This window comes from Neurospora crassa, linkage group III, assembly GCF_000182925.2.
Source record: "Neurospora crassa OR74A linkage group III, whole genome shotgun sequence".
Classification (NCBI taxonomy): domain Eukaryota; kingdom Fungi; phylum Ascomycota; class Sordariomycetes; order Sordariales; family Sordariaceae; genus Neurospora; species Neurospora crassa.
In genome coordinates, this window is record NC_026503.1 from 3,699,685 (window position 1) to 3,727,608 (window position 27,924).

At 53.2% G+C, this 27,924-nt stretch overlaps 9 protein-coding genes across 11 annotated transcripts; 4 read left to right on the plus strand and 5 right to left on the minus strand.

Annotated features, from left to right (window-relative positions):
* Positions 1-71: 71 nt before the first annotated feature.
* On the plus strand, positions 72-712 carry NCU16681 (hypothetical protein). The gene has a single exon (XM_011395752.1). The coding sequence runs from the start codon at positions 102-104 to the stop codon at positions 402-404; it is 303 nt and encodes a 100-aa protein (XP_011394054.1). The 5' UTR covers positions 72-101; the 3' UTR covers positions 405-712.
* NCU16682 (PXA domain-containing protein) lies at positions 648-6,355 on the minus strand. The gene is made up of 3 exons (XM_011395753.1): positions 5,098-6,355; positions 4,239-5,037; positions 648-2,354 (listed from the first exon to the last, which is right to left on the minus strand). The coding sequence occupies exons 1-3, from the start codon at positions 5,702-5,704 to the stop codon at positions 1,115-1,117; spliced, it is 2,646 nt and encodes an 881-aa protein (XP_011394055.1). The 5' UTR covers positions 5,705-6,355; the 3' UTR covers positions 648-1,114.
* A 248-nt stretch (positions 6,356-6,603) lies between these two features.
* NCU00395 (mRNA processing protein) lies at positions 6,604-8,591 on the minus strand. Its single transcript, XM_952188.3, has 2 exons — positions 6,915-8,591; positions 6,604-6,843 (listed from the first exon to the last, which is right to left on the minus strand). Exons 1-2 carry the CDS (start codon positions 8,456-8,458, stop codon positions 6,804-6,806), a joined length of 1,584 nt encoding a protein of 527 aa, XP_957281.3. The 5' UTR covers positions 8,459-8,591; the 3' UTR covers positions 6,604-6,803.
* A 222-nt stretch (positions 8,592-8,813) lies between these two features.
* On the plus strand, positions 8,814-14,045 carry NCU00396. 2 transcript variants are annotated; one of them, XM_011395526.1, is made up of 4 exons: positions 8,814-9,339; positions 9,403-11,606; positions 11,792-13,073; positions 13,144-14,045. In XM_011395526.1, the coding sequence occupies exons 2-4, from the start codon at positions 10,174-10,176 to the stop codon at positions 13,168-13,170; spliced, it is 2,742 nt and encodes a 913-aa protein (XP_011393828.1). In that variant the 5' UTR covers positions 8,814-9,339; positions 9,403-10,173; the 3' UTR covers positions 13,171-14,045. The 2 variants fall into 2 exon arrangements, with proteins under 2 accessions (XP_011393828.1, XP_011393827.1); XM_011395525.1 differs by having other exon boundaries at positions 9,530-11,606.
* NCU16683 (hypothetical protein) lies at positions 13,354-14,803 on the minus strand. Its single transcript, XM_011395754.1, has 2 exons — positions 14,563-14,803; positions 13,354-14,399 (listed from the first exon to the last, which is right to left on the minus strand). Exons 1-2 carry the CDS (start codon positions 14,689-14,691, stop codon positions 13,557-13,559), a joined length of 972 nt encoding a protein of 323 aa, XP_011394056.1. The 5' UTR covers positions 14,692-14,803; the 3' UTR covers positions 13,354-13,556.
* Positions 14,804-16,454: 1,651 nt separating this feature from the next.
* NCU00397 (hypothetical protein) lies at positions 16,455-17,737 on the plus strand. Its single transcript, XM_952190.3, has 4 exons — positions 16,455-16,648; positions 16,717-16,813; positions 16,874-16,998; positions 17,057-17,737. The coding sequence occupies exons 1-4, from the start codon at positions 16,643-16,645 to the stop codon at positions 17,609-17,611; spliced, it is 783 nt and encodes a 260-aa protein (XP_957283.2). The 5' UTR covers positions 16,455-16,642; the 3' UTR covers positions 17,612-17,737.
* Positions 17,738-17,900: 163 nt separating this feature from the next.
* NCU00398 lies at positions 17,901-22,220 on the plus strand (the record flags this gene model as incomplete). 2 transcript variants are annotated; one of them, XM_011395528.1, is made up of 2 exons in its annotated part: positions 17,901-19,923; positions 19,987-22,220. In XM_011395528.1, the coding sequence occupies 2 exons, from the start codon at positions 19,728-19,730 to the stop codon at positions 21,846-21,848; spliced, it is 2,058 nt and encodes a 685-aa protein (XP_011393830.1). The 2 variants fall into 2 exon arrangements, with proteins under 2 accessions (XP_011393830.1, XP_011393829.1); XM_011395527.1 differs by having other exon boundaries at positions 19,728-21,848.
* NCU00399 (cell wall protein PhiA) lies at positions 21,853-23,823 on the minus strand. The gene is made up of 2 exons (XM_952192.3): positions 23,603-23,823; positions 21,853-23,537 (listed from the first exon to the last, which is right to left on the minus strand). Exon 2 carries the CDS (start codon positions 23,310-23,312, stop codon positions 22,716-22,718), a length of 597 nt encoding a protein of 198 aa, XP_957285.1. The 5' UTR covers positions 23,313-23,537; positions 23,603-23,823; the 3' UTR covers positions 21,853-22,715.
* A 234-nt stretch (positions 23,824-24,057) lies between these two features.
* On the minus strand, positions 24,058-27,886 carry NCU00400 (hypothetical protein). The gene has a single exon (XM_952193.2). It carries the CDS (start codon positions 27,834-27,836, stop codon positions 24,813-24,815), a length of 3,024 nt encoding a protein of 1,007 aa, XP_957286.2. The 5' UTR covers positions 27,837-27,886; the 3' UTR covers positions 24,058-24,812.
* Between the last annotated feature and the right edge of the window lie 38 nt (positions 27,887-27,924).

Genomic DNA, 27,924 nt, shown 5'->3' on the forward strand with positions numbered 1-27,924 from the left:
TTGGGGCGAAGGGGAAAAAAAACGTACGACTTTGGCGACTAGCAACGGTATTGATTCAGTATGGACGCAGTGAAACTGGACAGACGCGAAAAGGAAGAAAAATGAAGGCACTGCTTGTGGCAAGCCTTTTCAGGATATGTACAGTGTGGTATAGGGCGTGTTATCTGTACTTCTTCGCTATTTTTTTTTTCCACGCCTACCCTTTGCTTTCAAAAATCGAGGAAATTCGGGAAGCTTTAAGTCCCGGGTCGTGTGCGAATATCTTTCGGATCTCCATGGCTCTGTTAAGTGGGGAGAACTTCAGTTACTTAGTTCATGTGCTTTTTTGTCCACATTCCACTCTTTGTTTCTTTCAAGGACTTCTCTCATATTTCCCCTACTTATACTTAAGCGAACTAGCATAGTTGTTCCGTGAAGGACAACCCAAACGTCGGAGCGAAGGGGTCAGGCAGATGGAGGAACGGACGGCAATCTGGACGCAGGATTGGAACGAAGCAACGGCTAAATGGGGGCTTTTCCGATGAAGAAGAACCATCCATAGCCACCGTTAGTATACGTTAGCATATCAGGGCATGTTGACATATATAGATCAAGCCTTCCAGGTTTGTTAGTGAGACTCACAGCGTCTTCGAACAAGGGAGAGAACAGGGACCTTGAACCATCATATTAGCCCAAACCTCGCTACAACCAGGGTCAGAACAACAATTGATCGTGTCCGACCGAGTGTCCCACACACATGCACCAAAACTTGACTCCATTCACAGCGGCCAACAACGAACCAGGCGGGTGCTGTGCAGGTCTGGAATGCTACCTAACTAACCTAAAAGTGGTAAAATAGCGCTCTGCAAGTACCACGCTAACGAACTCTCCAGGGGTGATGCGTAACACTCCCACATCTAAATTGCCTGTGCATCGCTCCTTCTCCTAGCGTATTTTCTGGCTGTTGACATTGTGAGCACCCGTGAACTCGCACCTCCCCCCCCCCCTTTCTTCTTTTCTCCCCAAAAACTAGACTGCTTGTTGTTACGAACACACAAACCAAAAACATCAACAGACACAAGTCTCGCAAGAACAACGACCAAACCCTATTCGGTACTCTTATTCGATCCCCAATTCAAACAAGCCTCTCTTCCCAAAGCTCGCTAACCCTCTTCTCCGCCAATTCAGGCATCAACCGCACCAGGATCAACTCCAGTATCGAGTAAATCAGATGCTTGTTTAGATAGGCATCGCTAAACACATCCAGAATTCCTTGTTCGATTTCTGTCAAAATCGTCTCTTCATCTGGGTTTCCATCGTCAACATCATCGTCAGCATCATCAACGTGAGCTTGACCGCCTGCGGCAGCGAAAGCAGAAGCGGCGTGTATATCACCTGCCTCGGCATCTGCATTCGCGTCAAGCTCTTGCTGAAAATGGACTTCAACAACATGAGCGTGTTGGTCCTCCACCCTCTTGGCTAATTTGGTCTTGGTGGCTGAGGCTGCTGCACGGATGGCGGCGTCGTTAGTGCTACCACCTCCAGTAAGAGACAGCTTGCTACTGCTCCGACTATTACCCGTACTAGAGCTGCTGCTGTTGCTACCTGACCGGGGATCGGAACTGGTAGTAATGGTTGCTGCTGTTGCCGAAGGTGCTGACCCTCTACGGCCAAACCCAAGGCCAAGGCCAGACCCAGGCCCAGCTCTAAATCCAGGGGCAGGGGCAACAGACGATAACGAGGAAAGCGATCCAGACGACCCTGACCCCTGTTGGTGAGTTGGGACTGGGCCGCCAGTAATGCTAGCATTACCAGGAACCACCGCCTGCTGGCCCTGATCTAGGCCGCTTTTCTTCGGTCCGCTCCCGCTCCGCATCTGTTCCATTTGTGTCTGATCCTGCTTCGGCGTCTGTGATGAGTTTTGAGAAGCAGCAGGCTGGACAGTGGCAGAACCGACATTGCTTGCTCCCCGACTGGTCGTAGAACGAGAAGCACCGGCTAGTGCGCCTCGCTTTTCGGCATCCTCTTCACTTACCATCATGGGCGCGCTAGTACTACCGGTGTTAACAGTAGCAGTTGGCCTGGTCTTAAGGCTCGCGGCCGTGGTTTTGAGACCAGAATTGCCGCCAAATCCGCAACGGCCACTGAAATAAACGGACCCAAGGAGCTTTGCCATAAATCCAGGCGAAATTAGCGCCCAAAGATCCTTAGCACACCTGCGCCTTAGCGCAAGCAGCTCGTCTTCAGACGAGGGTGCCGTCAAACTCGAGATCCCTGGCAGGTTGTTGGGGAAGAGTGCGCCTCGCACACTGCGGAGAAGTGGGGGTAGACCTGATGGGTCAAGGATGTACTTGTGGACTGCGTAAGATAGAAGCCTATGATTTAATCGTTATGGTAAGTAAAACGGCTTGTCTGCTAGTTGTTGGCCGGTCCGGTATTCTTTGCCTGAACGGGACATGTGCATTTTTTGCGATTCTTTGCTTCTTTCTGGTGCACATTGTGTGTGTAACACTCGGAAGATATCTCGCTTCTATGCTCTGGGGGACTTTGAAGGGGGAAAGGGGTGTGTGATGGAGGTATGGTGTTTCATTAAATGGGGGGAACAGAACACCCGTGAACAAGAACTGAGTGGGAGCAGTACGGCGGTGTGTATGGTGCGCGCAAACCAGTGTTTATGTCCCTTTTGAGTGTATCCATGCGCGCGCAGCGTTTGATTGAAGGATAACGGGCTCTGGCATGTCTAAGAATGAGAGTAACTGCGAGTACTCCATGACCAGAATTCCCGCTGCCAAGAATAATGTCTCACATCATATGTATGGACCGTGTATCTCATGGTATGGGGGGGAACGAGTCGAAGGCCGTAGATGCTGACGAACCAGGGCAGCTCGTATCAACAAACCACCATGACACCGCCGTGAAGGCCCGAGCTGGGAAACGATCGTAACACCATGTTCGTGAGCTCAACCCCTGGTAGTAACATGATCCGCTGGTCCTAGCCACACATGGAAGCGCGAGGACGAGCTCCTCACTTCCATTGTGACTGCGGGGAACAGGAAGACCAAGGCTCGGTGGGGAGATGCTGACATTGGTGACAAGGTCCATCGGCCATGGGTCGTGAAGAGGGCACTTGGACAAGAACCCTGCTGTTCACCAATTTCGTTCCTTCCCCGAGATCCATGGGAACTGGACCGCCGCACAGTGCAAGAGACAGTGAGGGCCCAAGTTTGGGGTGAACGGTAGGCTTGCGAGCACGAGGAGGGGTGGTCGAAAAGCAAGCTCTCCGTGCCAAAGCACCGTGGTGCCCAGCGTGCCGTAAAAAGCGCTCAGGCGCGATACACCTTGCGGAATATCGCAGATATCTGATCAGCAGATCCTCCATCGTGGATTCTGAGTCGCAGATTGCGCGCCAATCGAGCAGTCCAGAAGAAGGATGGATTGGCAGTAAGATGCCGAGACGAGATGACCAGTCATGGGGACGGCTGTTTTGTTCGAATTACCGAGATATCCAAGACTTCAAGGCCGGGGACAAAGACAAGTCCATCCAGAAAAGGGCAAGTTCCATCTGAATGTCGGAGCGTATGGCAGAATGTCGCTGTATGATTGCGCCTGGCGACGGACACGGCCAACGGTGGGGTGTGGTATGAAGCGGAATTCTGGCGGAAAGTGATCTCGATGCCGGATGCTTCTGGTAGTCTGTCTCCTGAACCTGGATGATGAGAATGGGCCGAGGAGGGGTGTCGGATCCTTGTCAATAATCCCATCCGGCGCGTAAACAAGGCTCGTCGATGGTCCGTCTAGTAAGCCCCACGAAGCCCATGGTGCAATGGGACATGGCCAAGGCCACATCCCACCATGATTGGCTGGCTGCAGTTGGACGTTCCGAATGCATGTATCGTGGGATTGGAACACTTGGGGTCTGGTGGTCGCCGATTCGGCCGCAGGGCCTTTTAGGGGTGTGTTCCACAACACCCGCCTTTACCCAAATGCCTTGTAGCAGCTTGGCCTTGGCAGATGCATCGCGCCCGCTGACCTCGTCTCTGTGGCCCAAGCTCCGGCACTCAATCAATATGCCTTGGTTGGCCGCTCCTTACAGTTCTTGTGATGGTTGCCAGTCTCTTGCGTGCACTTGCACCAGCTTCGATATGGGTGGGTACGTCTCCAGATCCAGTGACTTGACAATCATGCGGTGCAACAGTTGAATGTGCAGAATGGAGTAGGAAAGAGAGGGAAAAGGACAAGGAAAGAAGAGGCTGACCTACCTGTCAATGCTCCCGTCAACACCACCCAGCCTTCCTGGGCTTCTCATCATGATCCACTGCAACATGGCCACTGTGCCGCTGAGCCACGGCATCCGGCCGTCCATCTCGATCAAGTTGGATATTGCTGACCAGCATCTGAATGCCAAAACGGGTGTCCTGAAGCTTTCCGACTCAACATCGGACGAACCGGCATGCTTTTCGAGGTCCACTCGAGTCGTATGGTGAGCCGCCACTTTCTCGTATGCGGTCGTGCTGCGCGATGAACGAGGTGGTAGGGAGTGGGAGGTGATCAAGATAGTGATAGCCACCCTCACAAACGATATCGTGAGGAGGATCCAATGAACGATGGTCCAGAACAGTGCCTGGATCGATTGGACCGACGACGAAGTGCGGGCCTGTAGCGGTACTTTACTCTTCCTTCGGGGCAGAGGCTCATCTTCGGCAGATCTGCGCCGTGTGATAACGCTGGACGCTATTGAGAAACATTCCCAGATGAACCAAGGCTCTGACAGCTTGTTGGCCAGAATATTCCCGATTATCAGCTCCGATAATATCTGGCCAACCAGGGCCACAAGACAGTTGTTCTGGAGATCCTCAGTGGGCAAGAGTACGGCAAGAACAGCATGAACCAGCAGCTGACGAAACGCCGCCTCATTTTCGGCTTGCTCAGCTACGCTCTCCGGGCTTCCTGAGCACGGGACGGGAGACAGAGCGGGCAGGGGGCACAGAGCGTGATAGATCTCGCGCGCATTCGTCTGAAGGGGAGACTGCGTGATGGGATTGTGAGCTGCTCGATAGGCTGATCGGACGGAACATGTTAGCAGCGAACCCGGAATTCATTGGTGGAGCTACAACAGACCAGTGACATGCCTGTCGAGAAGATCGGGCAGCTCGTCTAGGAGCAAGCTCTCGAGGTCGACATTGCGAAGGCGCTGCTCAAGCGCTCTAGTGACATGGGCAATAAGCTGGACAATCTCGGCGACAAACGAGTCGTCGGGGGTGATCTTGTTGTACCAGTTCTGGACATATTCCCGGAGGATGATGGCAATTAGTGCGTACAGCTGCAGGTCGACATCGTTCCGACTGGTCAGAGGCGGCAGCACATCCTCAATCGATACCGGCGGGGTCTTGCCCTTGTCCTGGTGTTGAGGACACAAGATGCGCCTGATCAGATAAACGGTGGCCTTGTCAGAAAGGGGGTCTGTCCGCTGCGCGTTGGACTGGGGCGACGGCGATCCCCGTTTGGTCCGTGACCTGGTGCCGGCCTTCAGGTTGTTTGTCGACGAAGATGGTTCTGAGCTCGTCCTGGGCGACTTTGGTCGTGGGGTTGAGAGACGAGTGGGAGCGGGGCCCTGACTCTGTGCAGTGACAGGGACCGCAGGGGACGCAGAGGGCGCAGAGGGCGCAGAGGGCGCAGAGAAAGTGGGAGCAGCAGCAGCAGCAGCAGCAGTCGAGGCAGTTGTCATGACGGGCCAACTAGCGGTGTCCAAGCATTGTGCCCCGCGCGCACCCGCTCATATCATAGCGCCGTCCACTCTTTATGACAATTCAGAGCCTGGCAGCTCTTTGAAGCGCGAGAGGCGGAAGACAAGAGAAAATCGTCGAGGTGTGATTGTGCGTGTTGCGCGGTGCAGTGGTTGGTGAACAGGTGGTGCTGGGTGCATGTTGATAGGTAGCGAGTGGTCCGGTCTTGTGTTCCGTCCACGCCTGTCCCGCACCTGTGGTGGATGGCCGGCGACCCCAGCCAACAGCGGCAGTAGCCCAGGTGATAAGGAAGCACCCTGCCGCTTATCAGCCAATACCTGTCCGAAACGGGTAGGCGGTGAGGTTAGCCAAGACCAAGCATGGTCGTTGCCCGTAGCATGGAACCGATCACCCCTTGAAGTCGTCGAGCTTCCCCTGAATGAATGTCAACAAAGCACACACCTTTGACTTACGCAGCTAAGGCGGCACCGCATCCTCGACCGCTTTTAAATTCCTTTAACTCTAGTCAAGTCGGTGCGAGTCATCTTCCAGCATGTGGGTAGTTTTCGTTTCTTACCAAGGATACACACTGCTGCTGGCAGGTTAGGAATCTCCACGCCTGAAGTTTGTTATCGTTGCACTTCGCTTGACAAACGTTGACCGAAATTTACTGCGCGGTGCAAGGTGTTGCGTGAGACGGACAAAAAGTGCTTGAAAAAAAAAAACCGTCTGTCGTCGATGAGGCTCAAGCTGTCATCACCCTTGCCACAGCAGACTGCCGTGACACAAGGCACTTGCTGCATGCGGCCCGAGCCTGACCGTTGCAGATCAGTGCCTCCCTAGGCCCACAACTACGAGATTATCAGACTGTGCAGTCCAAAAGATTTTGAACACACACCTTGGATCCGACATCCGTAACATCCAGCCCGTACCGTTAGAAACGGAAAAGATACCACAAAGTCTTGAAGTGTAAAAAGCCGATATGGTCGTGACAATGCGTTTGTTCGATATTCCTATTATACAGTCTGGGCTCCTAACAGCCCGGTTGCCAACACCTACTACATCTTACAGGATGCAACGACCAGCATACGCATGGCTCATCTATACAGCAATGACGTTGTCTTTGACGGTAGCCTCGTACCTAAAACAAACTCTGTTAGCTCTCGAACCGTATCTAGTTGTGCGGGGGAAAAAAATCAAGAGAGCACCAACCTCTTTCCGCGGAAGGCCCACACACCCCAGTTACCGGCACTGACGTCCTGAGGGTCAAGATCATTCAGATCCCACCGGAGACTGCGGAAGATGTTCTCGCCAGGCTCCATGAGAATGTCGAATTCACCCTTGGCCTTCTTGTTGACCCACTCGACATCACGCTCCATGTCAGCCTGCGTGTAGCCCGTAGCAATGATAGGAGCTTTGGTCTCGAGAAGCATAGGCAGCGTTTCCTCCCATTCGTGGGAGCTTGCCGGGTGGCCCAAACCAGGGTGGAAGAGGACGAAGCAGTCGAAGTAAGGATCGTGAGGAGCGAAATAACCCGTCTTGTGGATAGTATGGTAATAATCCACAATGGTGCTGATCTTCATGGTAGGCCATACGCGATCCTCCACAACCGCACCGTAAGGATTCTCGGGAGTACGAGGCGGGAGGGGAAATTCGTCATCGCGGTTCATCATGCTCTCGGGTCCGATGAAAATCAGATGGAGTCTCGACAGGGGGAAGAGATGGGCCAACTGCACCCAAGCATCTCTAGGCAGCGACGACTCAGCGCGAGCACCGAGAATAAAGACACGCACGGGGGGCGCCTCAGGCCGAAGACCCTTGATAGACTCGTTGCCTCCAGTTTTGGGAGGATGCAGGGTATAGCGAAGTGCCGTCAAACTCTTTAAGCCCTCGACCGTGAGGCGATTCCGGATGTGGTACGGGCTCAACTCGTGAAGAACGCTGCCGATCGTGAGAGGATAGGTCAACAACCTAGTCGCCTGTCTCATGCACCGGTCATCGTTGACAGCTTCGAACTGACGGGTATACATGAACGTGTCCCAGTTGGTCATGTTGACCATGGCATCATCCATTTGCGGACCGGCGTAGTTGAACTCGTAGAAGTGGCGGCCTGAATGGAGGTCATGGTCATCTTCATTGATCTGCCGCAGAGTGTCGCATATCTCGAGATGTTTCTCATAGTCGTCCATCCAATGCTGCTCGCTGCAATATACCGGGATGCCACAGTCAGGGCACTCGAAATCGACGTGCTTCGGCGGCTGGGAGCCAGACTCGGTATCGACTTGGCGGTTGGTCTCGGAGAACTGCCCTGGGCGGTGGCTATGGTGGGGGCAGCTGGCGTGCTGTCTTATGAAGGCCGCGCGCTGGCGGATCTTGGGGATGGGCGAGTTGGTGAAGGAGTGGAAGAGGTTGTCCTGCTCGAGAATCGGCTTCGAGGGGATACCACTACCGGCCAGATCCTCGTTGGTGGCAAACGATGTCGAGCTGCTGGCCTTGGTTCTGGACTGGGCAGCAACGGAAGGAAGCTTGCTTGTGATCGAAGCCTGGATCGGACGCGAAATGGTTCTGGTGATGCCGCCGACTTGCGTCGAAGACGAGGAAGAGCTCTGTGCCCCTCGGATGGAGCTGACGGAGCGTTGCTGGGCTGACTGCAAAAACGCAGCACTTTGCCTGCTCTGTCTAGCTGTGAAAGTCGAGCATTGCGAGCAAAGCTTGGACAAGGCCGGACGCACGGCGCGGTCTGCTGGGAGGGCCATTGGGAGTTCAAGAGGTCGGATGATGTTCGATCGGGAATCTGGATCGCCGGGACTCGATGCGACTTTCCAATTGACTTTTTGGCAGCAGCTCCCAGCAATCCGGGGTCCTCTCCCACCGACCCGACTCGCTACCTACCTCTACTGTGCCTAAGTGCCTAGGCGGGTCCCGTCCATCGAATGACCCACTTTGTTCTTGCTTCACCAGCCACAATTGTGCCTAGGTAAGCTCCGTCTGACGTTACGTATGCGGGTCAGAGAGCTACGAGCAAGCCACAGTCGCGAGGCGGGAAGATGAGTGGGCGGCGTCTACGACCTACCGTGGACCGAGTCCGACGTACCGCTGCAACCTGAGTGACTGGACTGCACCAATTGGCCAGAAATACCATCGACGGCAACCGACTCCATCTACCTCGCCAGAGTGCCAGAACACTGGACCGTGTTTCATTTTTTTTTGCCGTGTTACAATCATCTACTCGATATTCAACTCTAGATTTTCGACAATCTGGCTGACTTTCGCGCATTGGTCTTCTCAACATAACGACGGCAGCATTGACAGAGCACAACCGAGTCCTACCCACTTGCAAAAACAACCTCGAGAAAGCAGAGCCGCGCCGGCTGTCTGCGCCCAGTTGCAGCCATGGCGACTACGTCGAACATGTTCCTGTATTCCTTGACCATCCAGCCACCCACCGCTGTCACGCAGGCTCTGCTTGGTCAGTTCTCGGGAACCAAGGAACAGCAGATTCTTACGGCGTCTGGATCGCGTCTAACCCTCCTTCAGCCTGATCCCCGTCAGGGCAAGGTCAACACCCTGTTGTCTCATGACATCTTCGGCATCGTACGCGCCATCGCGTCGTTCCGTCTGGCCGGCAGCCACAAGGGTGAGTAACCTCCCCGCCACCTCCTGTGTTGGGCAATATAGTGATTCTGGATCCGTTCCCCAGGTGCTTCTGGGTAGAGGGGCCACACGTATGGTCACGCACCATGCACCCAGGCCTACGAGTCTTCTGGGGACTTGAGAGACTCATTCAAATCGGTAGCGGGATTGTGCTAAAACCCTGTGCCACCCAGACTACATTATCCTCGCCACTGATTCGGGCCGCATTACGATTATCGAGTATCTCCCCAAGACGAACAAGTTTCAGCGCATCCACCTCGAGACTTTCGGCAAATCGGGCGTCCGCCGAGTCATCCCCGGCCAGTACTTAGCCGCAGATCCAAAGGGAAGAGCATGCCTCATTTCGGCACTCGAAAAGAACAAGCTGGTCTATGTTCTCAACCGAAACTCACAGGCCGAGCTTACCATCTCGTCACCACTGGAAGCCCACAAGCCAGGCGTGTTGGTGCTGTCTCTTGTTGCCCTTGACGTTGGTTACGCAAACCCCGTTTTCGCTGCGTTGGAACTGGACTACACGGACGCGGACCAAGATCCTACGGGCCAAGCACGAGAAGAAGTCGAGACACAGCTGGTATATTACGAGCTTGATCTGGGCCTGAACCACGTTGTACGCAAGTGGTCAGATACTGTCGATCGCACTTCTTCACTTCTCTTCCAAGTACCCGGCGGCAATGACGGTCCCAGCGGTGTCTTGGTGTGCGGCGAGGAAAATGTCACCTATCGGCACTCGAATCAAGAGGCTTTCCGCGTCCCCATCCCTAGACGCAGCGGTGCCACCGAAGATCCTCAGAGGAAGCGGGTTATCGTCTCTGGCGTTATGCACAAGCTCAAGGGAAGCGCGGGCGCCTTTTTCTTCCTTCTTCAGACGGACGATGGAGATCTCTTCAAAGTCACCATTGACATGATCGAAGATAGTGACGGCAACCCCACCGGAGAGGTCAAGCGCCTCAAGATCAAGTACTTCGACACGATACCAGTAGCCACTAGTCTTTGCATCCTGAAGAGCGGCTTCCTGTTCGCCGCTAGCGAGTTTGGAAACCATCACTTTTACCAATTTGAAAAGCTCGGAGACGATGACGAGGAGCTCGAGTTCAGCAGCGACGACTTCCCGACAGACCCTACCGCCTCATATAACCCGGTGTACTTCCACCCCAGGCCACTTGAAAATCTGGTCCTGGTTGAGAGCATTGATTCGATGAACCCTCAGGTCGACTGCAAGGTTGCGAATCTGACGGGAGAGGACGCGCCCCAGATCTACTCTGTCTGTGGAAATGGGGCGCGGAGTACTTTCCGCATGTTGAAGCACGGACTCGAAGTGTCTGAAATTGTCGCTTCGGAGCTTCCGGGTACACCTTCTGCTGTATGGACGACTAAGTTGACCAAGTACGATCAGTACGATGCTTATATTGTGCTGTCATTCACAAATGGAACATTGGTTCTCAGCATTGGTGAGACGGTAGAAGAGGTCAGCGATAGTGGTTTCTTGACTACGGCGCCCACCCTAGCTGTGCAGCAAATGGGTGAGGATGGCTTGATACAAGTTCACCCCAAGGGCATTCGCCACATCGTCCAAGGTCGTGTCAATGAATGGCCTGCACCTCAGCATCGCTCGATTGTTGCTGCCACGGCAAATGAGAATCAGGTTGTCATCGCCTTGAGCTCTGGCGAAATCGTCTACTTCGAAATGGACTCGGATGGTTCGCTCGCCGAGTATGACGAAAAGAAGGAGATGTCGGGTACCGTCACATCGCTGAGCGTCGGTCAAGTACCGGAGGGCCTGAAGCGAAGCTCTTTCCTAGCTGTAGGATGCGATGATTGCACAGTTCGCATTCTTAGCTTGGACCCTGATTCAACACTCGAGATGAAGTCCATCCAAGCTTTAACAGCCGCGCCCTCGGCTTTATCAATCATGTCGATGGAGGACTCGTTTGGTGGATCCACGCTCTATCTCCACATCGGATTGCATTCGGGCGTTTACCTCCGGACTGTGCTGGATGAAGTGACGGGCGAACTGACAGACACTCGTCAAAAATTCTTGGGTCCCAAGCCTACCAGACTTTTCCAAGTATCAGTTCAGGATCAGCCATGTGTTCTTGCGCTGAGCTCGAGGCCATGGTTAGGCTACACCGACCCACTTACTAAGGGCTTCATGATGACGCCCCTAAGTTACACCGAGCTTGAGTATGGTTGGAACTTCAGTAGCGAACAGTGCTTGGAAGGCATGGTTGGTATTCATGCCAACTACCTAAGGTCAGTTTATTCCAAATTGTTTGGCGTCCAGTTATGTGATGAGGAAAGTGAACTCTATGCCCTTGGGTAATGAGGCGATTGGAGCAATCATATGTGATTGTACCAATTGTTCCTTACAAATACAACCCGATACACCCATCCATTTTGCACGTCCTTATCTTCACAGACACTGACATTGAGTGCAGAATCTTTTCAATCGAAAAACTGGGCGACAACATGATTCAGAAATCCATTCCTTTGACTTACACACCTAAGCACTTGGTCAAGCATCCCGAACAGCCATACTTTTACACTATCGAATCCGACAATAACACCCTCCCCCCGGAGCTGCGGGCAAAGCTTCTGGAGCAACAAAGCAATGGCGACGCAACGGTACTGCCGCCAGAGGACTTTGGATATCCCAGAGCCAAAGGTAGATGGGCATCGTGCATCAGCATTATCGACCCTATCAGTGAGGAACCGAGAGTCCTCCAAAGGATTGATCTTGACAACAATGAGGCGGCAGTCAGCGCGGCCATTGTACCTTTTGCCAGTCAAGAGGGCGAAAGTTTCCTGGTTGTCGGCACGGGCAAAGATATGGTCCTCGACCCACGTCAATTTACCGAGGGCTACATCCATGTTTACAGATTCCATGAAGACGGCCGGGACCTGGAGTTCATTCATAAGACCCGAGTAGAAGAGCCGCCTTTGGCACTCATTCCGTTCCAAGGACGTCTGCTTGCTGGCGTCGGCAAGACACTCCGTATCTACGACCTCGGTTTGAAGCAACTGCTCCGAAAAGCTCAAGCAGATGTGACGCCCACTCTCATCGTCTCCCTACAAAGCCAGGGTAACCGCATCATTGTCGGCGATCTCCAGCAAGGCATCACGTACGTTGTCTACAAGGCCGAGGGCAATAGACTCATTCCCTTTGCTGACGACACCTTGAACCGCTGGACAACCTGCACCACCATGGTCGACTACGAATCCGTTGCCGGCGGCGACAAGTTCGGCAACATATACATCGTCCGTTGCCCAGAGCGCGTCAGCCAGGAAACTGACGAGCCTGGATCAGAGATCCACCTGATGCACGCCCGCAACTACCTTCATGGCACACCCAACCGCTTGAGCCTCCAGGTCCACTTCTACACTCAGGACTTGCCGACCAGCATATGCAAGACCAGCCTAGTTGTCGGTGGTCAGGACGTGCTGCTCTGGAGCGGCTTGCAGGGCACTGTCGGTGTTTTCATTCCCTTTGTCAGCCGTGAGGATGTCGACTTCTTCCAGAATCTGGAGAATCATATGCGCGCTGAAGACCCGCCGCTTGCCGGCCGTGATCATTTGATCTACCGGGGTTACTATACCCCCGTCAAGGGTGTGATCGATGGTGACTTGTGCGAGAGGTTTAGCTTGCTGCCGAATGATAAGAAGCAGATGATTGCGGGAGAACTTGATCGCTCGGTGAGGGAAATCGAGCGCAAGATTTCGGTATGTGTTCCCTCAAACCCCCTTGAATTTCGAGAAACAATTCACTTACTAACCTGCTTGCTTTGTCTAGGATATCCGCACCCGGTCTGCCTTCTAAACTTGAGTACATCGTTTCTGGGTGAGAAGTAATGGCTGCGAGCTTATGGTTTAATGTATATGAAACTCCTTGCAAAGAAGCGCGTCGTTTTCACAGACATCTGGGATGGATCAAAGCCTTGTTGTAATGTTAACTTGGATTACTGCTGTTGATTCAGCTAGGCGCTCCGGTGGTGGTAAGTGGTTTAGGCGTCAATTGTATGTACGCCGTTGTGCTTAGATTTAACGATGGAAAGAAGAGACAGATTGGTACGTGGCTAAACAAAAAGAAAAGAAGAGCCATATTGCTTGGCAATATACAAAATTTTGGGTACACAAAGCATGGCATCATAACTGCTTACGATCCAGTCTTCCTGGCTTTCAAGTCCCGATCCCCGGCTTGACTACCTATTTGCCAAACTTCGACGCAGTACTAGAAGCAGTGGGAACCAACCTCTTCACCCCACTAATCCACGTCCTTCCCATAACCCTCCCTTTCCCCTTCGTAGGCGGTGGTTGGTTTAGGGCCTCCCACATCTCATCGTCCTCCAACGCCTTTACTGCGCTTTCCACATTCCAATCATTTCCCTCCAGATACAATACCGCAACATCATAGTCTGCCACTTTGGCTTTCATCATCCACTTCCTTATCTTCTTCTTCCGTTCCACCTCCTCGTCGCTTTCTACAGGGTAGGGAGAAAGCGATACGCCGGATGGGTTGTATTCTCCCGGGATACTGATGGTGCGTCTACCGCGGGCGAATAGAAGTGCGGAAGAACTGGAGTGGAAAGGGGAGGAAGAGGTGGAGAGAGAGAAGAGCGGGAGACGGTTATGCGCGAGGAGGACAGGAAGGGGAATCGAGTAGCGGAGGGAGAGGGAGGGGAGGGTGTCGTGGGGTGTGAGGTGGTGAATTGTGTCTGGGATGGTGGTGTTTGGGTTGTCTTGTGGAGGTTTGGGCTCTTGCTGGGTTGATGCTGTGGCTGTGAGAGAGATGGTTGAAGAATAAGGGGGCGGTGAGGAGGATGGGGGAGGAAGATGATTGTTGTAGGAGATAGGGCCGGGGTATGGTGGTGGTGGTGGTGTATCTTTGTCGTCGTTGGCGGCTTGTGTATTTTCAGCTCGGTAATGGTGAGAAGGAGGGCGATATTTGGGACCGCGGGGGTTTATGGGAGTAAGGTATGAAGAGGAAGATGATGATGATGATGATGGGGTTTGGCAGTAAGGACAGTAACTGCTAAAACGGGGGTTGTTCTGCTCTAGTGTTAGTAGACTGTCTATCGCGCCTATGAACAAAACATAGAAATGAAAGGTTGGCCATCAAGGTGCCTTTTTTTTGCGTCGCTTCGCAGAGTAGGTATGGCGGCGTGATGTAGCGGTCAAGTTTCAGCCTGACTGACGGCTTGGTGATACTTACATATATACAGTTACCGCAGATTACTCGGCCGCAACAGCTCAATCGCCGATCGTCCGGGAGAGGCTTCTCGGTCTCATGGACGAAGCGGGGCACCAAGTGTAAAAGCTTTGCGCAGGTACAGCAGGCCATGGTTGAAAGTCAGTTGTCTGCGGAACGAACCTCTATCTTGTCTTTTTTTGGGGGCAAGGTGAGAAACTGGAAAAGGAGAATGTCCAGATTCAAAGATCTGGTCATGTTCGACTTGAAGGGTTGACAAATCTTCAATACGGGAACAGAGATGATTGACGTCGGTAATGTGGGGGCAAAGTGACTTATCGATAGGTAGCCGGAGGGTAACCCCGCAGCCCCGCAAGTGTTCGTGGGGGCAGACCCGACGGAGGAGCTGTCAGCGGCTCTCCACAGCGCTGTCAGGGACCTGGTCTCGTTTTTGACAAAGGAAATTGTTGAGGGAACCCGGTTGACTTGCCAAACCTAATGGAATGGTAAGAATAAGCCGAAATACGTCACAGCCAGTACATCAGACCTTGGGTAGGTAAACCAATTAGGTATACATCTAAGCATCTTTACTACCTCTTGGTATACCTTTGAACCTGAGTTTGAGTCACCCCCTGGAACAGAACTCGAGCTATTGTACCTTCGTATATCATAATTCCCATTCAATAGAGATTTGTAGCGGCCTTTCCTAGCTCCAACCACGATGAGCGGTATCGGACCGTCTCTGTTCGGTTTATTCGTACCCAAGTTGTTCTTGAGGGGCATCGTGCAACATTCTCCGCTTCCGAGCATCATCACCTCTTGAATAAGCGGAAAACAGGAGTAATTGGGCAAAACTCGCCGATTTCTTCGACATCAAGCGCCCTGTCTGAGGCAAAATCTATGAAGCCACGGATTTTGAAGCTGACGAATCTTGGTTGACCAAAGCTTAATCAACCACCTGCCAGATCCTATCATCTTTTGACGATGCAGATGTCGTTTTATTCTCCTGAAGGGCAGCTTTGCCTTAGTTAGCTGTCATCAACTACCCTCAGTTTTCCATTTTCCTCTCTGACGCAATGTGAATCATGACCTGTCTTCTAACCAGCCAGACGGCACAGCACAACTAGCCCGGATCACCATCAACATTGTTTTCGCTTCTGCGCCCTGAATGGAGACTCTATGGCGTGATACCGCTGGAACAACACGTCGCCAATGCGACCGATATGACTGACCTTTGCGCAGCAGAGATGTCAAGCTAATTACAAAGCCCCATGAACCGCACTCTGAACTATATGACGGGATGTAAGCCCTTCGGTTCCAGAAGGGCCATGACCGTGGGGTGATTCCAATTTAGCGTCGCTTCTAGGGCCACGAAAAGAACAACTCTTCAATGATACCGAGAGGAAAACAGGACCGGACGGGCGGTAAGCTAATGTACATAATGTGTCGAGCCCTATACTAAGTAGATTTAGAGGATAACAAAGCGAAGTAGCATCGGCGAGACCGCTGTTGATTCCAAAGGAGTGTCTGGTTCACCCATTGCCCTTGCTTTTCATGTTACTCTAAGGAGACTGGGAGAGGAGGCAGCAAAGAGGAGCAAACAGAAAATAAGAGCTGAACCAAGTATCAAGGCTGGGCCCATTCTCCACGCCTGATCAGTCGTTCACTTGGAGCAAAAGTTCTCCAGATCCTGGAAATCACTGTGACTCGTTGTGGGGTACCAAGCAAGGTATGGCACGCGACCGTACATACATGGGTATAGTGTCAATGGGACGCAACATGAAGATACCCTATGTACTGCGTACCTACTCTAGAAGACGCTGCGGTAGAAGTGGGGTTGGGTTCCGAGTCTACGGGATAGATGGGTCTCGATTCCACTTGCTCCCCTGGCTGATGATTGTAAGAACCCGGCCCAGGGCTGTGTTCCCGGTTATGTAACGGGCGGAGTTTGGGGTCTGGATAGATATTTATGTTAAGAGCACTCGTCTCGAGTTTTTGTCAAAGTCAGCTGAAGCTTGGTCACTCCGTTTGAATACCGCGGTCCTTCGCATTTTTGACTTTTTGCACACCACTCTCAAAGATCTACAAGTCAACTTTGTATATCATGGCGGTGAGATTGCCCGTGTATAAACCGAGAAAGAGATTGAGTCATTACGATTTTAACAGACGATGTAAAAGGTCTCATACCCCCAAATCGTGCTCTTTGGCGATTCCCTGTTTCAGGGTGCCGCAAGTCTTGAGGATGGTTTCTGTTTCCAAGCCGCCGTTCAACAGCGTACGTGTTCTGTCGGCTGCTCACAAGTCTCGTATAGTGAGCTTACTGACTCACCTCCAGAGGTTCTTCGCCGATTTGACATTGTTAACCGTGGTCTCTCCGGTTACAACACCTCCAATGCCCTGAAGCTCTTGCCCCAGATCTTCTCTCCGCCGGGTCCAGGCGTGCCCAAGCTTGCCTACCTTGTAAGTCTAAACTCTTTCGTTTTACAGAAACCCAACTTTGTCTAACCAAGGGCACAAGTTCGTCCTTTTGGGTGCAAACGACGCCGCCCTTCCCCAGCCTGTCAATAACCAGCACGTCCCTCTAGACAAGTACAAGCAGAACCTCGTCTCTATCATCACCCACTCCAACATCACCGCCCACAACCCCAAGATCTTTCTCATCACACCACCACCCCTGGACGAGCTGAAGGCATCCGAGGTCGAACCCGGCGTCCGCAAGCACCGCGTCAGCGCCTCTTACTCCGAGGCGGTCCGCCAAGTGGCCGCTGAACACTCGGTCGGCTTGATCGATCTCTATAAGGCTGTCATGGACTACGCCATCTCCAAGACGCCCGGGTTTGACAGGTCCAAGGGTAATCTGGGTGATCCCGAGACGGGAGAAAGGGGCCACCTGAAGAACTTGCTGCCCGATGGGTTGCATTTGAGCTCAGAGGCATACAAGTTGTTGTACGAAGCCGTGAAGCCGCATCTGGGTAAGGAGTGGGAGGGGACGGACGCTGCGCAGAGGGTTGGCTATGTGTTGCCGGACTGGAAGGTGGCGCCTTGGTTGGAGGAGGATGTGTTGAAGCCTTGAACTTGTACTAGCTAAATATCATATGTGGTCGTTGGCGAAGAAATAGTGCTACTAGATTCTGCGGGTCAAAGTTCAGAGCAGTCCGATCCCATTCCAAATTGCAAAGTTGATATCATTTAAAGAATCGTGTCAATCATTGTGGGGATGTGATAATAGTAGTTGAGACTAATGGTGGTGTGGGGGGAGCTAGGGTAGCTGTCGCGGCGGGGGCACTTATGTCATCTGACATCGGCTTATTTCACGGTGTATGATGTGAAATGTGGTTTTCCTTCCAAAATGAAAAAGTGAGGGCAAATCCGAGTTGGTATTTGACATCGGGGCAGGACGATGGCGTTGCTCTTCGCGATTTCAAACGGGAGGGGATGGATGGGCAAAGTGCGATTAAGGGGGAGGTTGGCGGCGCGGCGTGTGTAAGTGGTCCATCCGGCACCAATGTGCCAGCCCCCGCCGTCGACATGTGAGACTGCCGCCCGTGCTCTCCCAGCGGATTTCATTACCTACCTCTAGCCATCCGGCCAGCAAAAGGGCTGCTGTTGGTTTGAGTGTTTCACTGCATTACTAACAAGGCCGAATTCCCCTGCCTTGGGTGCATGGCTTGCCGGCTTCCATGGGATGCCGTCGCCCATCCGGGCATGGGACCTGGACGGGAGTGGGAGTGTGGTTGCGCCTGCCAATCCTCAGGGAGCAACTGAATGGATCACTGCAGCTTGGTTGATAAGCATCATGGGGCAGGAGCAGCCTATCAATCGCCCTTGCCGCGGACATGTCCTTTGAGAATGGCGCATTAGGTTCTTCCCAGTACGGCTTGACAGCAAGTACCTACGCTAGCAAGCACACCTCAGTCCCGTTCTGAGCCGTCCCGCAGGCTGGAGACCCGAGAGAACTCCACCGAAACCGTCCACGAACGACGGGAGCCTTGCCTCGCCCAGCGCAACACCGTCTTCACACGAGTTCCTCTTTTTCCATCAATTTGCACCTTGTCTGCTGCTTCTCCATCTTCTGCTCGCACGCACCACCTCAACACTTCTCAACTGAAAGGAACACACGCACCAAAGCACGCACCGCACACTCAATTCAGACCTGACTTCAGTTTCTCTTTGTATCTTCCGAGTCAGACGTACCACACCGTCAGCGGCCTCGAAACAGGTTCCTTTCTCTAGCACGCACTCGCGTCCCCAGGCTCTTGTTCTGCAATCCGATAGAGCCCTAGACTCTAGCAGCATCCTTCGGTTCCGCCATCCACAAAGACGTCAGGTCAACAACGCCGGCCTCATCCCTCTACATACTGACCACCGCGTCCCGTCCTTCCCGTCGACCCCCGATCACCGCTCCCGCCAGACGTGCACTTGACGTTTATTCATAGACGCCATCGAAGCTTGGTGCAAAGACCGTCCCCCCGCCATTCTCTTGGGTGAAATAGGCCGAACGACATTCACGCCCAAGCTCCACCTGCGGCCATACCCAGCCTGTCTGTGGTGGATCGAGAATACTCTCAAATCTCGAATTCGCTCGCTGCTCCCGCGCCAACCCATTACCCCTCGACATATCTTCTTCCTGGCCTCTCTGCAAGCCTTACTCTTTGGCACCCCCCTGACAATTCCTCCTGTCGCGCTCGTTTGTGGTGCTGGTCCCTGTTGAACGCCTTATACGTCTCTCAACTCGCCTTGGCGACCAGCAGCCACAATCCGACAACAGTCTCAACCCGAACCCCTCGCGCTTCCGCTATCAGCTCAGTGTCTCCAACGCCACCACCCAAACTGTACAAGCAAAAAGACTTACGTTGGTAGTGTCTAGCGAAGGATACACTCAGGTGTGTGGGAACCATTGCACAAGACCGCGGTGGTCCTTTGCGGGCGATGAGGGGGAGGGTGGACCTCGATATCTGAATTTCAGACAGGGTCGAGGTCATATCAAGACGGCCTCCAGCTTGCGACAGGCACAGTCATACACCAGTAGATACGCTTACAAGGCCGTAGTCAACATAGGAGTCGCAACCCGTCCTTTCCTTGGTTCATCCTAATAGTATCTTCCGATCCCTCCACTCTGCCAGCTACACTGGGCACATATATCCAACGTCCACAATTTGCCATCACTCCTCCGTCCTCACCATCTGGGTATGGATCCGCGCTTCATCGTCACCCGCGAAGAACTATACGATGTCCAGATGGACTTGAAGCGCCTTCATTCCATCCAGCATCAGCACTCAGAGCGGTTACGATTGTTGGAAAAACGCCAGGCCGACGATGCCGCCTTGAAGTCTGTCTGGAGTTCGCCGTTCCCAAGTATGCTCGGGACGACAACCCCTCAGCATGGTCAGATTTTCGCAGCTCACGATAGTCCTTTCGTCAATCAGGGCTTCACTAACAACACTTCAGGGCCAGTTCACTTGCCAGCCAACGATCTATTTGACGATCTTGACGAGCAGGGCCAAAACTTGCTTGGTAGACTGCAGCTTGAGCCTGAAGACGAGCCTATACGACGAGGGGTAGCATCGAGGGCGAATAGTGTGCGGTTCGATGAAAGCGCTCTGCACGGATGGGGTGGCCATCATGGCACCCGTCACTCGACCGAATATGGCTTAACGCGCCCTGGAAGTGGCATGGGAGGCCATCCCATGACTGAGCGCTCTTCGTCTCACAAGTCTGATGGGAGGCATAGCTCTGCCGGCCATTCTGTTCATTCAGTGCATTCAACCGCCTCTGGCCGAGCTAGCAGTCTCGGTCTTGATACCAACTTCTCGATTGGTGGGGTGGAGGACGACTCCCCCCTTGATGTCCCGGAACCTCCCCCAGGCTTCTTTTATCTGGGTGCAGCCCCGTCCATCATCCGCTGTTGCTTGACTGATAACATCACCAACAAAAGGTTGCTCTATGCTGTCGTCTGTACTGGTTCACAAAAGTCAACAGTGGACTATAGTGTGGTTAAAGACCTGAACCTAACCAACCAAATGCAAAGAGGAATGGACGGCATTTACAGGATCGATCTTCCGGTTTTCCTTACCGAAGCTAGAGTCATTCAATCCAACTCTAGGTCTGTCAGCCCGATTCACCCACTACCGCCCAGCATCACGTGTTCTTTTGAAGTGACTGGCATGGATCAACCAGAAAGTCCTGAAACTAGAAAGAGCATCCGCGTCTTCATCGGTAACCACACGTTGAGGTTGCATAGTGCAGACCTTCTACTTTCTCAAAACTCAATGACACTGTATGGTACCGACAGGGACAAGCTTTCTGTACCCTTTGTTCGACCTGAGGATGATGCAGTGTTCAAGAATCTTGCAGTGACGAATATGGCCCCTGGGAATAAGCCCAAGCTGAACGCTGCCGCGCCCGAGTTCGTTGCTGGAGACAGAGCCGCAAAACCGTCGGCCAAAAGCAACGAAGAACCGGTCCCCAAGCAGAATGGAGATGTTGTCTCGGAGGGAGCACTGCCGTCGCCTGTGAGGTCGCCAAGTCAACCAGTGAAGACGACCACTGAGGCAACCAGCACGGCATCGAATGAATCGAGTGGAGGGTATGATAAGGAGCAACCTCAACAGGAGCAACAGCACCAGCGGCCACCATCTGCTCCAGCCGATTCTGTAGTCCTTGAAGACGTCTCCAGAGACGCTGCCAAAGAAAATTCTACGCCCACTTCAACGACCGACACCGCTCGCCGGGAACCTAGCGCGGCCATCAGGACTCCGTGGCGACAAACGGCTGCCAGTCTTGCCGATAAGGAAAGCACCCCGCTGAGCGGCTACCAGCCAGCTGCAAGAGGTCGCAGTATGAAGATCTTACGGCCGACAAAGATATCTTCCATTAGCAGCAACAGCACTGCCGGTCCAAACTCACCGTCAACTACCCGGTCGACGGGTGCGTTCGAATCTCCCTCCATTCCGCGGTCTAACGGAACTGATCTGCGACGGACCAAGGGCTCAACAGCTAGCGCTGCTGTGGCGGAAGACAGTCAGAGCAACACTAGCAGCCCTACGGTAGGCAGCTGGGGTCCCTCCAAACGCAGTCTGAGCACCAGTGCTAGCGCTTCCAACCTTGGAAACTTGGAAGGTGGCAAGGGCATTGAGACTAGAGAGCAAAGGTCCTCGTCACTGGCAACCACAGTGGGCAGTCCCATGCATCAGGATGGACTTAAGACACCGACGGCTCCCAGATCGGCCACAAACCCTCTTGGTAGTGCATCTGCTTTTGCTTGGATGGGAAATAAAACGACGGGTAAGGCGTCTGCCAGTCCGTTGTAGAGTACGGTATTGCAAGCACGAATATCAGGAACTGGAGAAACGTCGACCATGCGTTACTAATCAGTACAAGAAAAAAAAACCACTTGTTAGGTTGGGCTTAGCATCCGTATGTTGAACCCTCAGCGTGCCCGGGTGGAAATGAAGAGCTAAAACTATGCGTACAAAAGTGAAGAGCATAGCGAAGGGAAGCGTGAGCCAAGCTGGGCACATAAACAGGTATTACTATGTCTTGAAAAAGCTGAATAATAACGAGTATTGTCCAAGTTCAAATAACTAGACCTCCTGTGCCAGACATGACCTGATAACCCTGTGTGTCTTGTGCTTAGACTACGGGCGAGGGAGGGGGAAAGCGTGTGAAGGTGCAGTGTCCGGCTGACATGTCTATCTATCAGCGATGTGCCAAATAGGTGCTTCGATCTCGCGTACCCCGAGGATATCTGGGTTCCAGGGTAGTGAGCTCGCTCCACTTTCTTTCTTTTTTACCCCCTTCCTCCCCATGTGGGTTGGTTTTTTCTTCTGGCTGGTGGGTGATGATTCCAAAATGGCACTCCCTTAACACTAACAAAAGCTCATTAGTTGGTCGCTGACGTTACGGCCTTGAAGTGAGAAAGGGGGTGACGCCTCGGGGTAACAGCAACACGCCAAACGGGATGAAGATGGACCACAGACACAAGGAGAATCACAAGTCTAGAGATTTGTTTGGATTGCCATTGCACATCTATTTGTGGGTAAAAAATACTCGTCTATACCCTATATATCCAAGGCCAAGTCGCCCCGTTACAATCATGATTGCGCTAATCCCACTCTCCTCCCATTATAGCATGTCGTAGTCGTAGGTGGTCTGTCGTCTGGAGGAGGCGTCCGCGTCTAGGCCTGCGAGTACAGGCACTTGACGGGGTTCTCGGCAACGACGACGCGGGCGGCGATGCTGAGGCAGCCGGTGTAGCCGGCGGGGTTCTCGATGCCGACGTAGGGCAGGATGCGGTACGAGGAGTCGGCGCCGCTGGGGCAGGCGAGGAAGGCGTCGCTGCCGGCGAAGGTGAGGTGCTGCGAGGCCTCGTCGATGGCCCAGCCGCCGCGCTCGGCGTTGTGCGGGGCCGGCTCGGCGCCCGTCGTGTACTGCATCATGCCCTGGCCCATGCCGGAGCGGTCGACGAAGAGCTGCTGCCACGGCTTGCCCTCAGTGTAGAGGGACAGCGTGCCGTCGACCTTGTTGAGCACAAAGGTGGCGCTGTTCTGGGCCGGGCTGTTGTAGCAGTCGGCGTCCTGCTTGGACAGGTTGGTGAAGATGCCCTTGTGCTCGGCGCCCCAGGCGGTCAGGTGCACGGGGCTGGCGGACCGGATCGACATGACGCCAAAGATGACCTGGTCCGGGCTGGCGGTGCCGGCCTCCTGGGAGGTGGGGGCGCCGAAGACGCCGGTGGCGGCCGAGAGGGCGCTGAGGGCAAGAGTGGTGAACTGCATGGTGATGGTTGTGAGGGTGCGTTGATAGCGAAGGTGGGATGATTAAGATTGGATGTATTAAGAGGCGAGTAGCGATTGTGATGATATTGCGAGGAGTGAGGAGCAAAAAGAAGCCGTTATAGCTTGGAGAGATGCTGTTAATATATACATGCAGCCGCCCGTCGACGGCCGACACCCGTCATCTCCAATCTCGACGTCTTCGAGGAGCTCGTAGCTACCTAGCTTCTGCAGCCTTCAGTCAACTCCGTATACTCCAAGCGAAGCGCGATACGAGTTCAGGGCCTCCTGACCGATGTCATCGGCTTTGACCGTTGAAGTTAGGTGGCACGTCAAGCGGGCCAAGCCGTACCGGCGTTCTGTGGCTTCGGAACCCGGCTCTCTTGTAAACGCCCAAGGGCTACGTTCATTGGCCGTGATGACTGAGGGAAAGAGCTGATCATTGCATAAAGGCATTGTATGGAAGATGTTTGGAAACTCCACGAATGAAAATTGACGATGATTTACATCGGGCTGTCCACTAGACGTTTTACTTGTACTAGGGTCTATACGAGATCTGAGGATACGATGACGGCCTCGGTTCCGCTTTGGGTGGGTAAGCCAAGACCTGGGCGTGGAAAAGGGACTAGAAGACGGGTAAGACCGAAATCTTCACTCCCGTCGAATGCATTACATAACAAGACAATCTAACAACTCGCCCGTCCTAGTGTAAAGGCCGGTACCGACACGCCGGTGGACGGTCGACCCTCCTTTGTCACCTTCATCTTTGGCCGGCACCTAAAACCAACACAGCCTGGAACTGTCGTTTCCAATAATAACTGACCCTTCCTAGCTCATGTCAATTCGTATTGAAGACGGACATGATGTTACAAGAACGTTCCCTTCCATGTTGATCAGGTTCACCTCCTTACACCGCTTCGGGCTTTTTGCTTGACTGACGAGACTCGAACTCCCCAGTGTCGCCTCAACTCAGCCTCGATCCCGCATTCCTAGTGAAGGATTTTGCCACAAAACTTACTGACATGAATATTTCTATAACTGGAAACTCCGAACGAGGGTATTCCCAAGGAGTGGGGAGCGCATATCCAGAATATATAAAATGAGACGTACCTTTTAAGCCCACTAACGGAACTCCCGCCACACGCCCAAACAAAAATCCCAAGTCCCAACTCCTTCTCTTTCGCCCGCTGCATCAACCTCACCACAACCCGATATAAAAGCCGGTTACTGGGCGCGCTGCGTTTACTGGTTCAATCAGCATTTCGTTGCAGTTTCTTTTCGTAGAGTTATAAAGAAGTATCAAAATAGGAGTGACTTCATAACTTGGCGCCAGGAGTAATAGTTTGGCTACCCATGTGTGAGAGGTACGTCCCATCTTATGTTCCGGATACTCGATACCGTCAGACGGTTGGTTTTGAAGACCTGACGAGCACTAGTTCTCATACAGCTTTGATGCCCTGATAGCTCTTTACACCCTGAATACCTCGCAACATGCTGAGCCATCTACATGACTAAACACTGATCCAGATCTGGGCCAACATCGCCCGAAGCAGCCGACCTAGGCCGGGGCCGGGGATCTTGTCCTACCTTCTCAGCCACGAACTCGATGTCGTCCCAGTAGATGAACTGCAAAAACCCTGCTCGCGGGTTCGTGAAAATATCAGCCATGACCTCCAAGCATTCTTTATCTTGCTCAATCATGGCCAATAGCGTCAGGCTCAGGCGCTTCTGTTTCGCGAGCGGGCCGCGGGCCTCCTTGTACGCGCGCACCCAAAGTGGGTTCCTCTTCTTCTCCAGCTCTTCCTCGATCCTCATGAAGATCGTGTAGAAGTACGTGGTCGTCCAAAGGAAGTTCAGGGCCGACAGCGGACGCTCGCCCGAGATGTCGGATTGGATGTCCAGCTTCATGAAATCGAGCATGTCGCGGTCGGCAAAGTCGACGCACTCACCTCCGGCAGCCATGCGCGCCTTACGCGTGGAGCGCGGATCGCACCGACCAGGGAAGCGGGAGTAACCGGGCGCCATGGCATGGGCGACCCGCTCGGCGGGGATCTCGTTCGCCTTCATTTTCGTGGCCTGTAAAACCTCCATCGTTTTCGCCATGTTGAACATGTTTTCCTCGCTCATGCCCATGGCTTTGGCCCTCTTGGTGATTTCTGTTTCCTCAATCCGTTTCTTGCCCGTAACGGGATCAGTAATGTGCTTTGCCTGGGTGATACGGAGCATGCCCAGCACCGAGGGGAAAGAGACATCGGCATCGGGAATGCGGTCGATGTTCCAACCCGCTTCGCGTAAGATAACCAGAGTGGATTTTTTCCGGAAAAAGTCATTGACTTTGGGGTTCAAGATCCCATGGATGTCTGCTGCCGAGGTAGCAACCCTTCTTACTTGTTGCCTTTCCCTTGAGGAGCCACGGTTGTCCACCATTGTTTGCAACGCCTTATCATAATTCGCAACAGGCGGCTTTCCGTCGGGAAAGAAACACTCTGGGAAAAGCTCCTGTAAAGTTGCAAATAGGCCGACTGGCTTCTCGATGTAGCCCTCTTGGACTAACATGTTGTGCAAGTGTAGCAGCATCATGGGCTCAGGGAGGCGATCCCAGATCGTCATTCCGGATATATACGCTAACTCCAGACCTTCTTCGAGACCGGTACCGCAAAGAAAGGGCGAGTACTCCCACAGCCCGTTAGCATTAGTGTGAGAGAAGCGAGAAGGAGGGATGGTATTGAGACCATGCATGTACTTGGATTCGCCGAGCCAATTCATATAGTCGAGATGGAATCCCTCGAGCATTTCGTTATTAGCCGCATGCCGCCTCATATCTCCGTGCAGTGCGCCATCTCTCTCAAAGAGCTGCTCTAGAACGTCGAATGCTTGAAGAATGCCTCGACCATCCCGCGTAACCTCGCGATCCAAGAAAAGGTCGACATCGCGACGGGGACGGAACCTATAGCTGGGCGGCGGTGCAACGACAACATGTCCCTTGAGGAGGTGATGTGACCAGCCCCTGGTCACGGTCAGCGAATCGACGATGCATTGCAGTTGGAAGACATGGTGGGGAAGAATCCGGTTTCGGACATCAGTGCCAGGCTTCTGCATGGCAAGAGAGGTTACGAAACCAGCAAACTCATTTAGCCCAAACAGTCGCCGATGCTGGGCCCATGGGCCCGTTGGAGACCAGTCAACCTTTTCAAATACGTGCTTCTCGCCCCGTAAAGTGTTGCGCTGAACTACAATGGAAGAAAAGACATTGACCAGGTCATAGAGCCAGTTGATGGTATATGAGCGACGCCATCTGATACGCTCTTCCTTCGTAGCGTGCCTCAGGTCAAAGTTGGGATCCCAGTTCCTGATCTCTTCCAGCATCCGCTTCGTCGGCTTGCCCGTTCGCGTCTTTTGGAAATCGGTAACGAAATCAAGAAGATCCATATAGGCATGAATCAGGAACTGCTCCTTGATATCCACCTCCTGTTTTTCCTTTCTCTGTGGGGTATCGCTACCTGGCTCAAAGAACATTAGGAAGACGTGGAACATGCCCTGTGCCTTCTCCACATTCCCACGGGTAATCGTATTCATAACGGTCTCATAGGAGTCATGGTCGGGGAAATCGACAAACATCTCGGATGCAGAGCGCTGAACCATGGCGATGGCCATATTAGAAAGGGCACCCGCTACTGCGCTGTTGAGCCCGTCATAGGCCACCTCGCGCCAGATGCCTTGCAAGTAGTTTCGGAGGGTCATGCATTCCTTGATAAGATCGTAAACAGCCATAAGGTAGTCCGTAACAATACCATCTTGATCTTGAATAATGCGGTAGCTCTCCAGTGGCACACCTTCGAGAGATTCCGAGTCTTCCTTGGCGGGCGCAGTTTTGGGCTTTGAGCTCTTCTTAGCTTTCCCCTTTTTGCCCTTCTTGCCCTTGCCTGGCTTGGGTTGTTTCCGTTGGCGCGAGACGTTGCTGTGGATCTCCTGAAGGTCCTCCTGGTCAGAGGCTTCGTCGGCCTCTGGAGACCGTTGAATCTCAAGAGCACCGAATTTGTTGGCCAGCAAGCGATCGAGTTCTTCCTTGACGTGCTCGGTGTTGGCCAGAAGGTCTGGCTCGTCGGGCGAGGAATTGGGCTTCCAATTTCGACCACCAAGCGCATCAAACGATTCTTTCAAGGCATTGATGAAGCGCATGTGAGAAGCATTGCTCTTCTCGACATCCGGGTCCGGGGTCCTGGCTGTCATCTGCTGAAAAGCGGCATGGGTAGCTGTTCTTGCCTCGATGACGGATTGAAAGAGGGCAAGAATAGTCGAGGGAACACTGTCGATATGCTTGCCAACGAACTTGGAAAGGGAAACCAGGCCTGCAACGGTGATCCCGGCCGAGGTGAGAGGCACCATAGGGGCGCCATCGATTCCATTCACAGGGCTATCGGACGCTGCTAGAGACTTGATGATGGAATTGGATGTCTGCACAATCCAATAGATGAGATAGCTGGTATCGCGCTTGTACGCTAGGTACGAGTTGCGCGTGGGCGCCATAATGAAGCGCTTATCGGTGGCCTGGAAAAGGCAACAACGAAAAAGGGCTTTTGATTGTTGTTGTTTAACGGAAGAAGAGACAACGGAA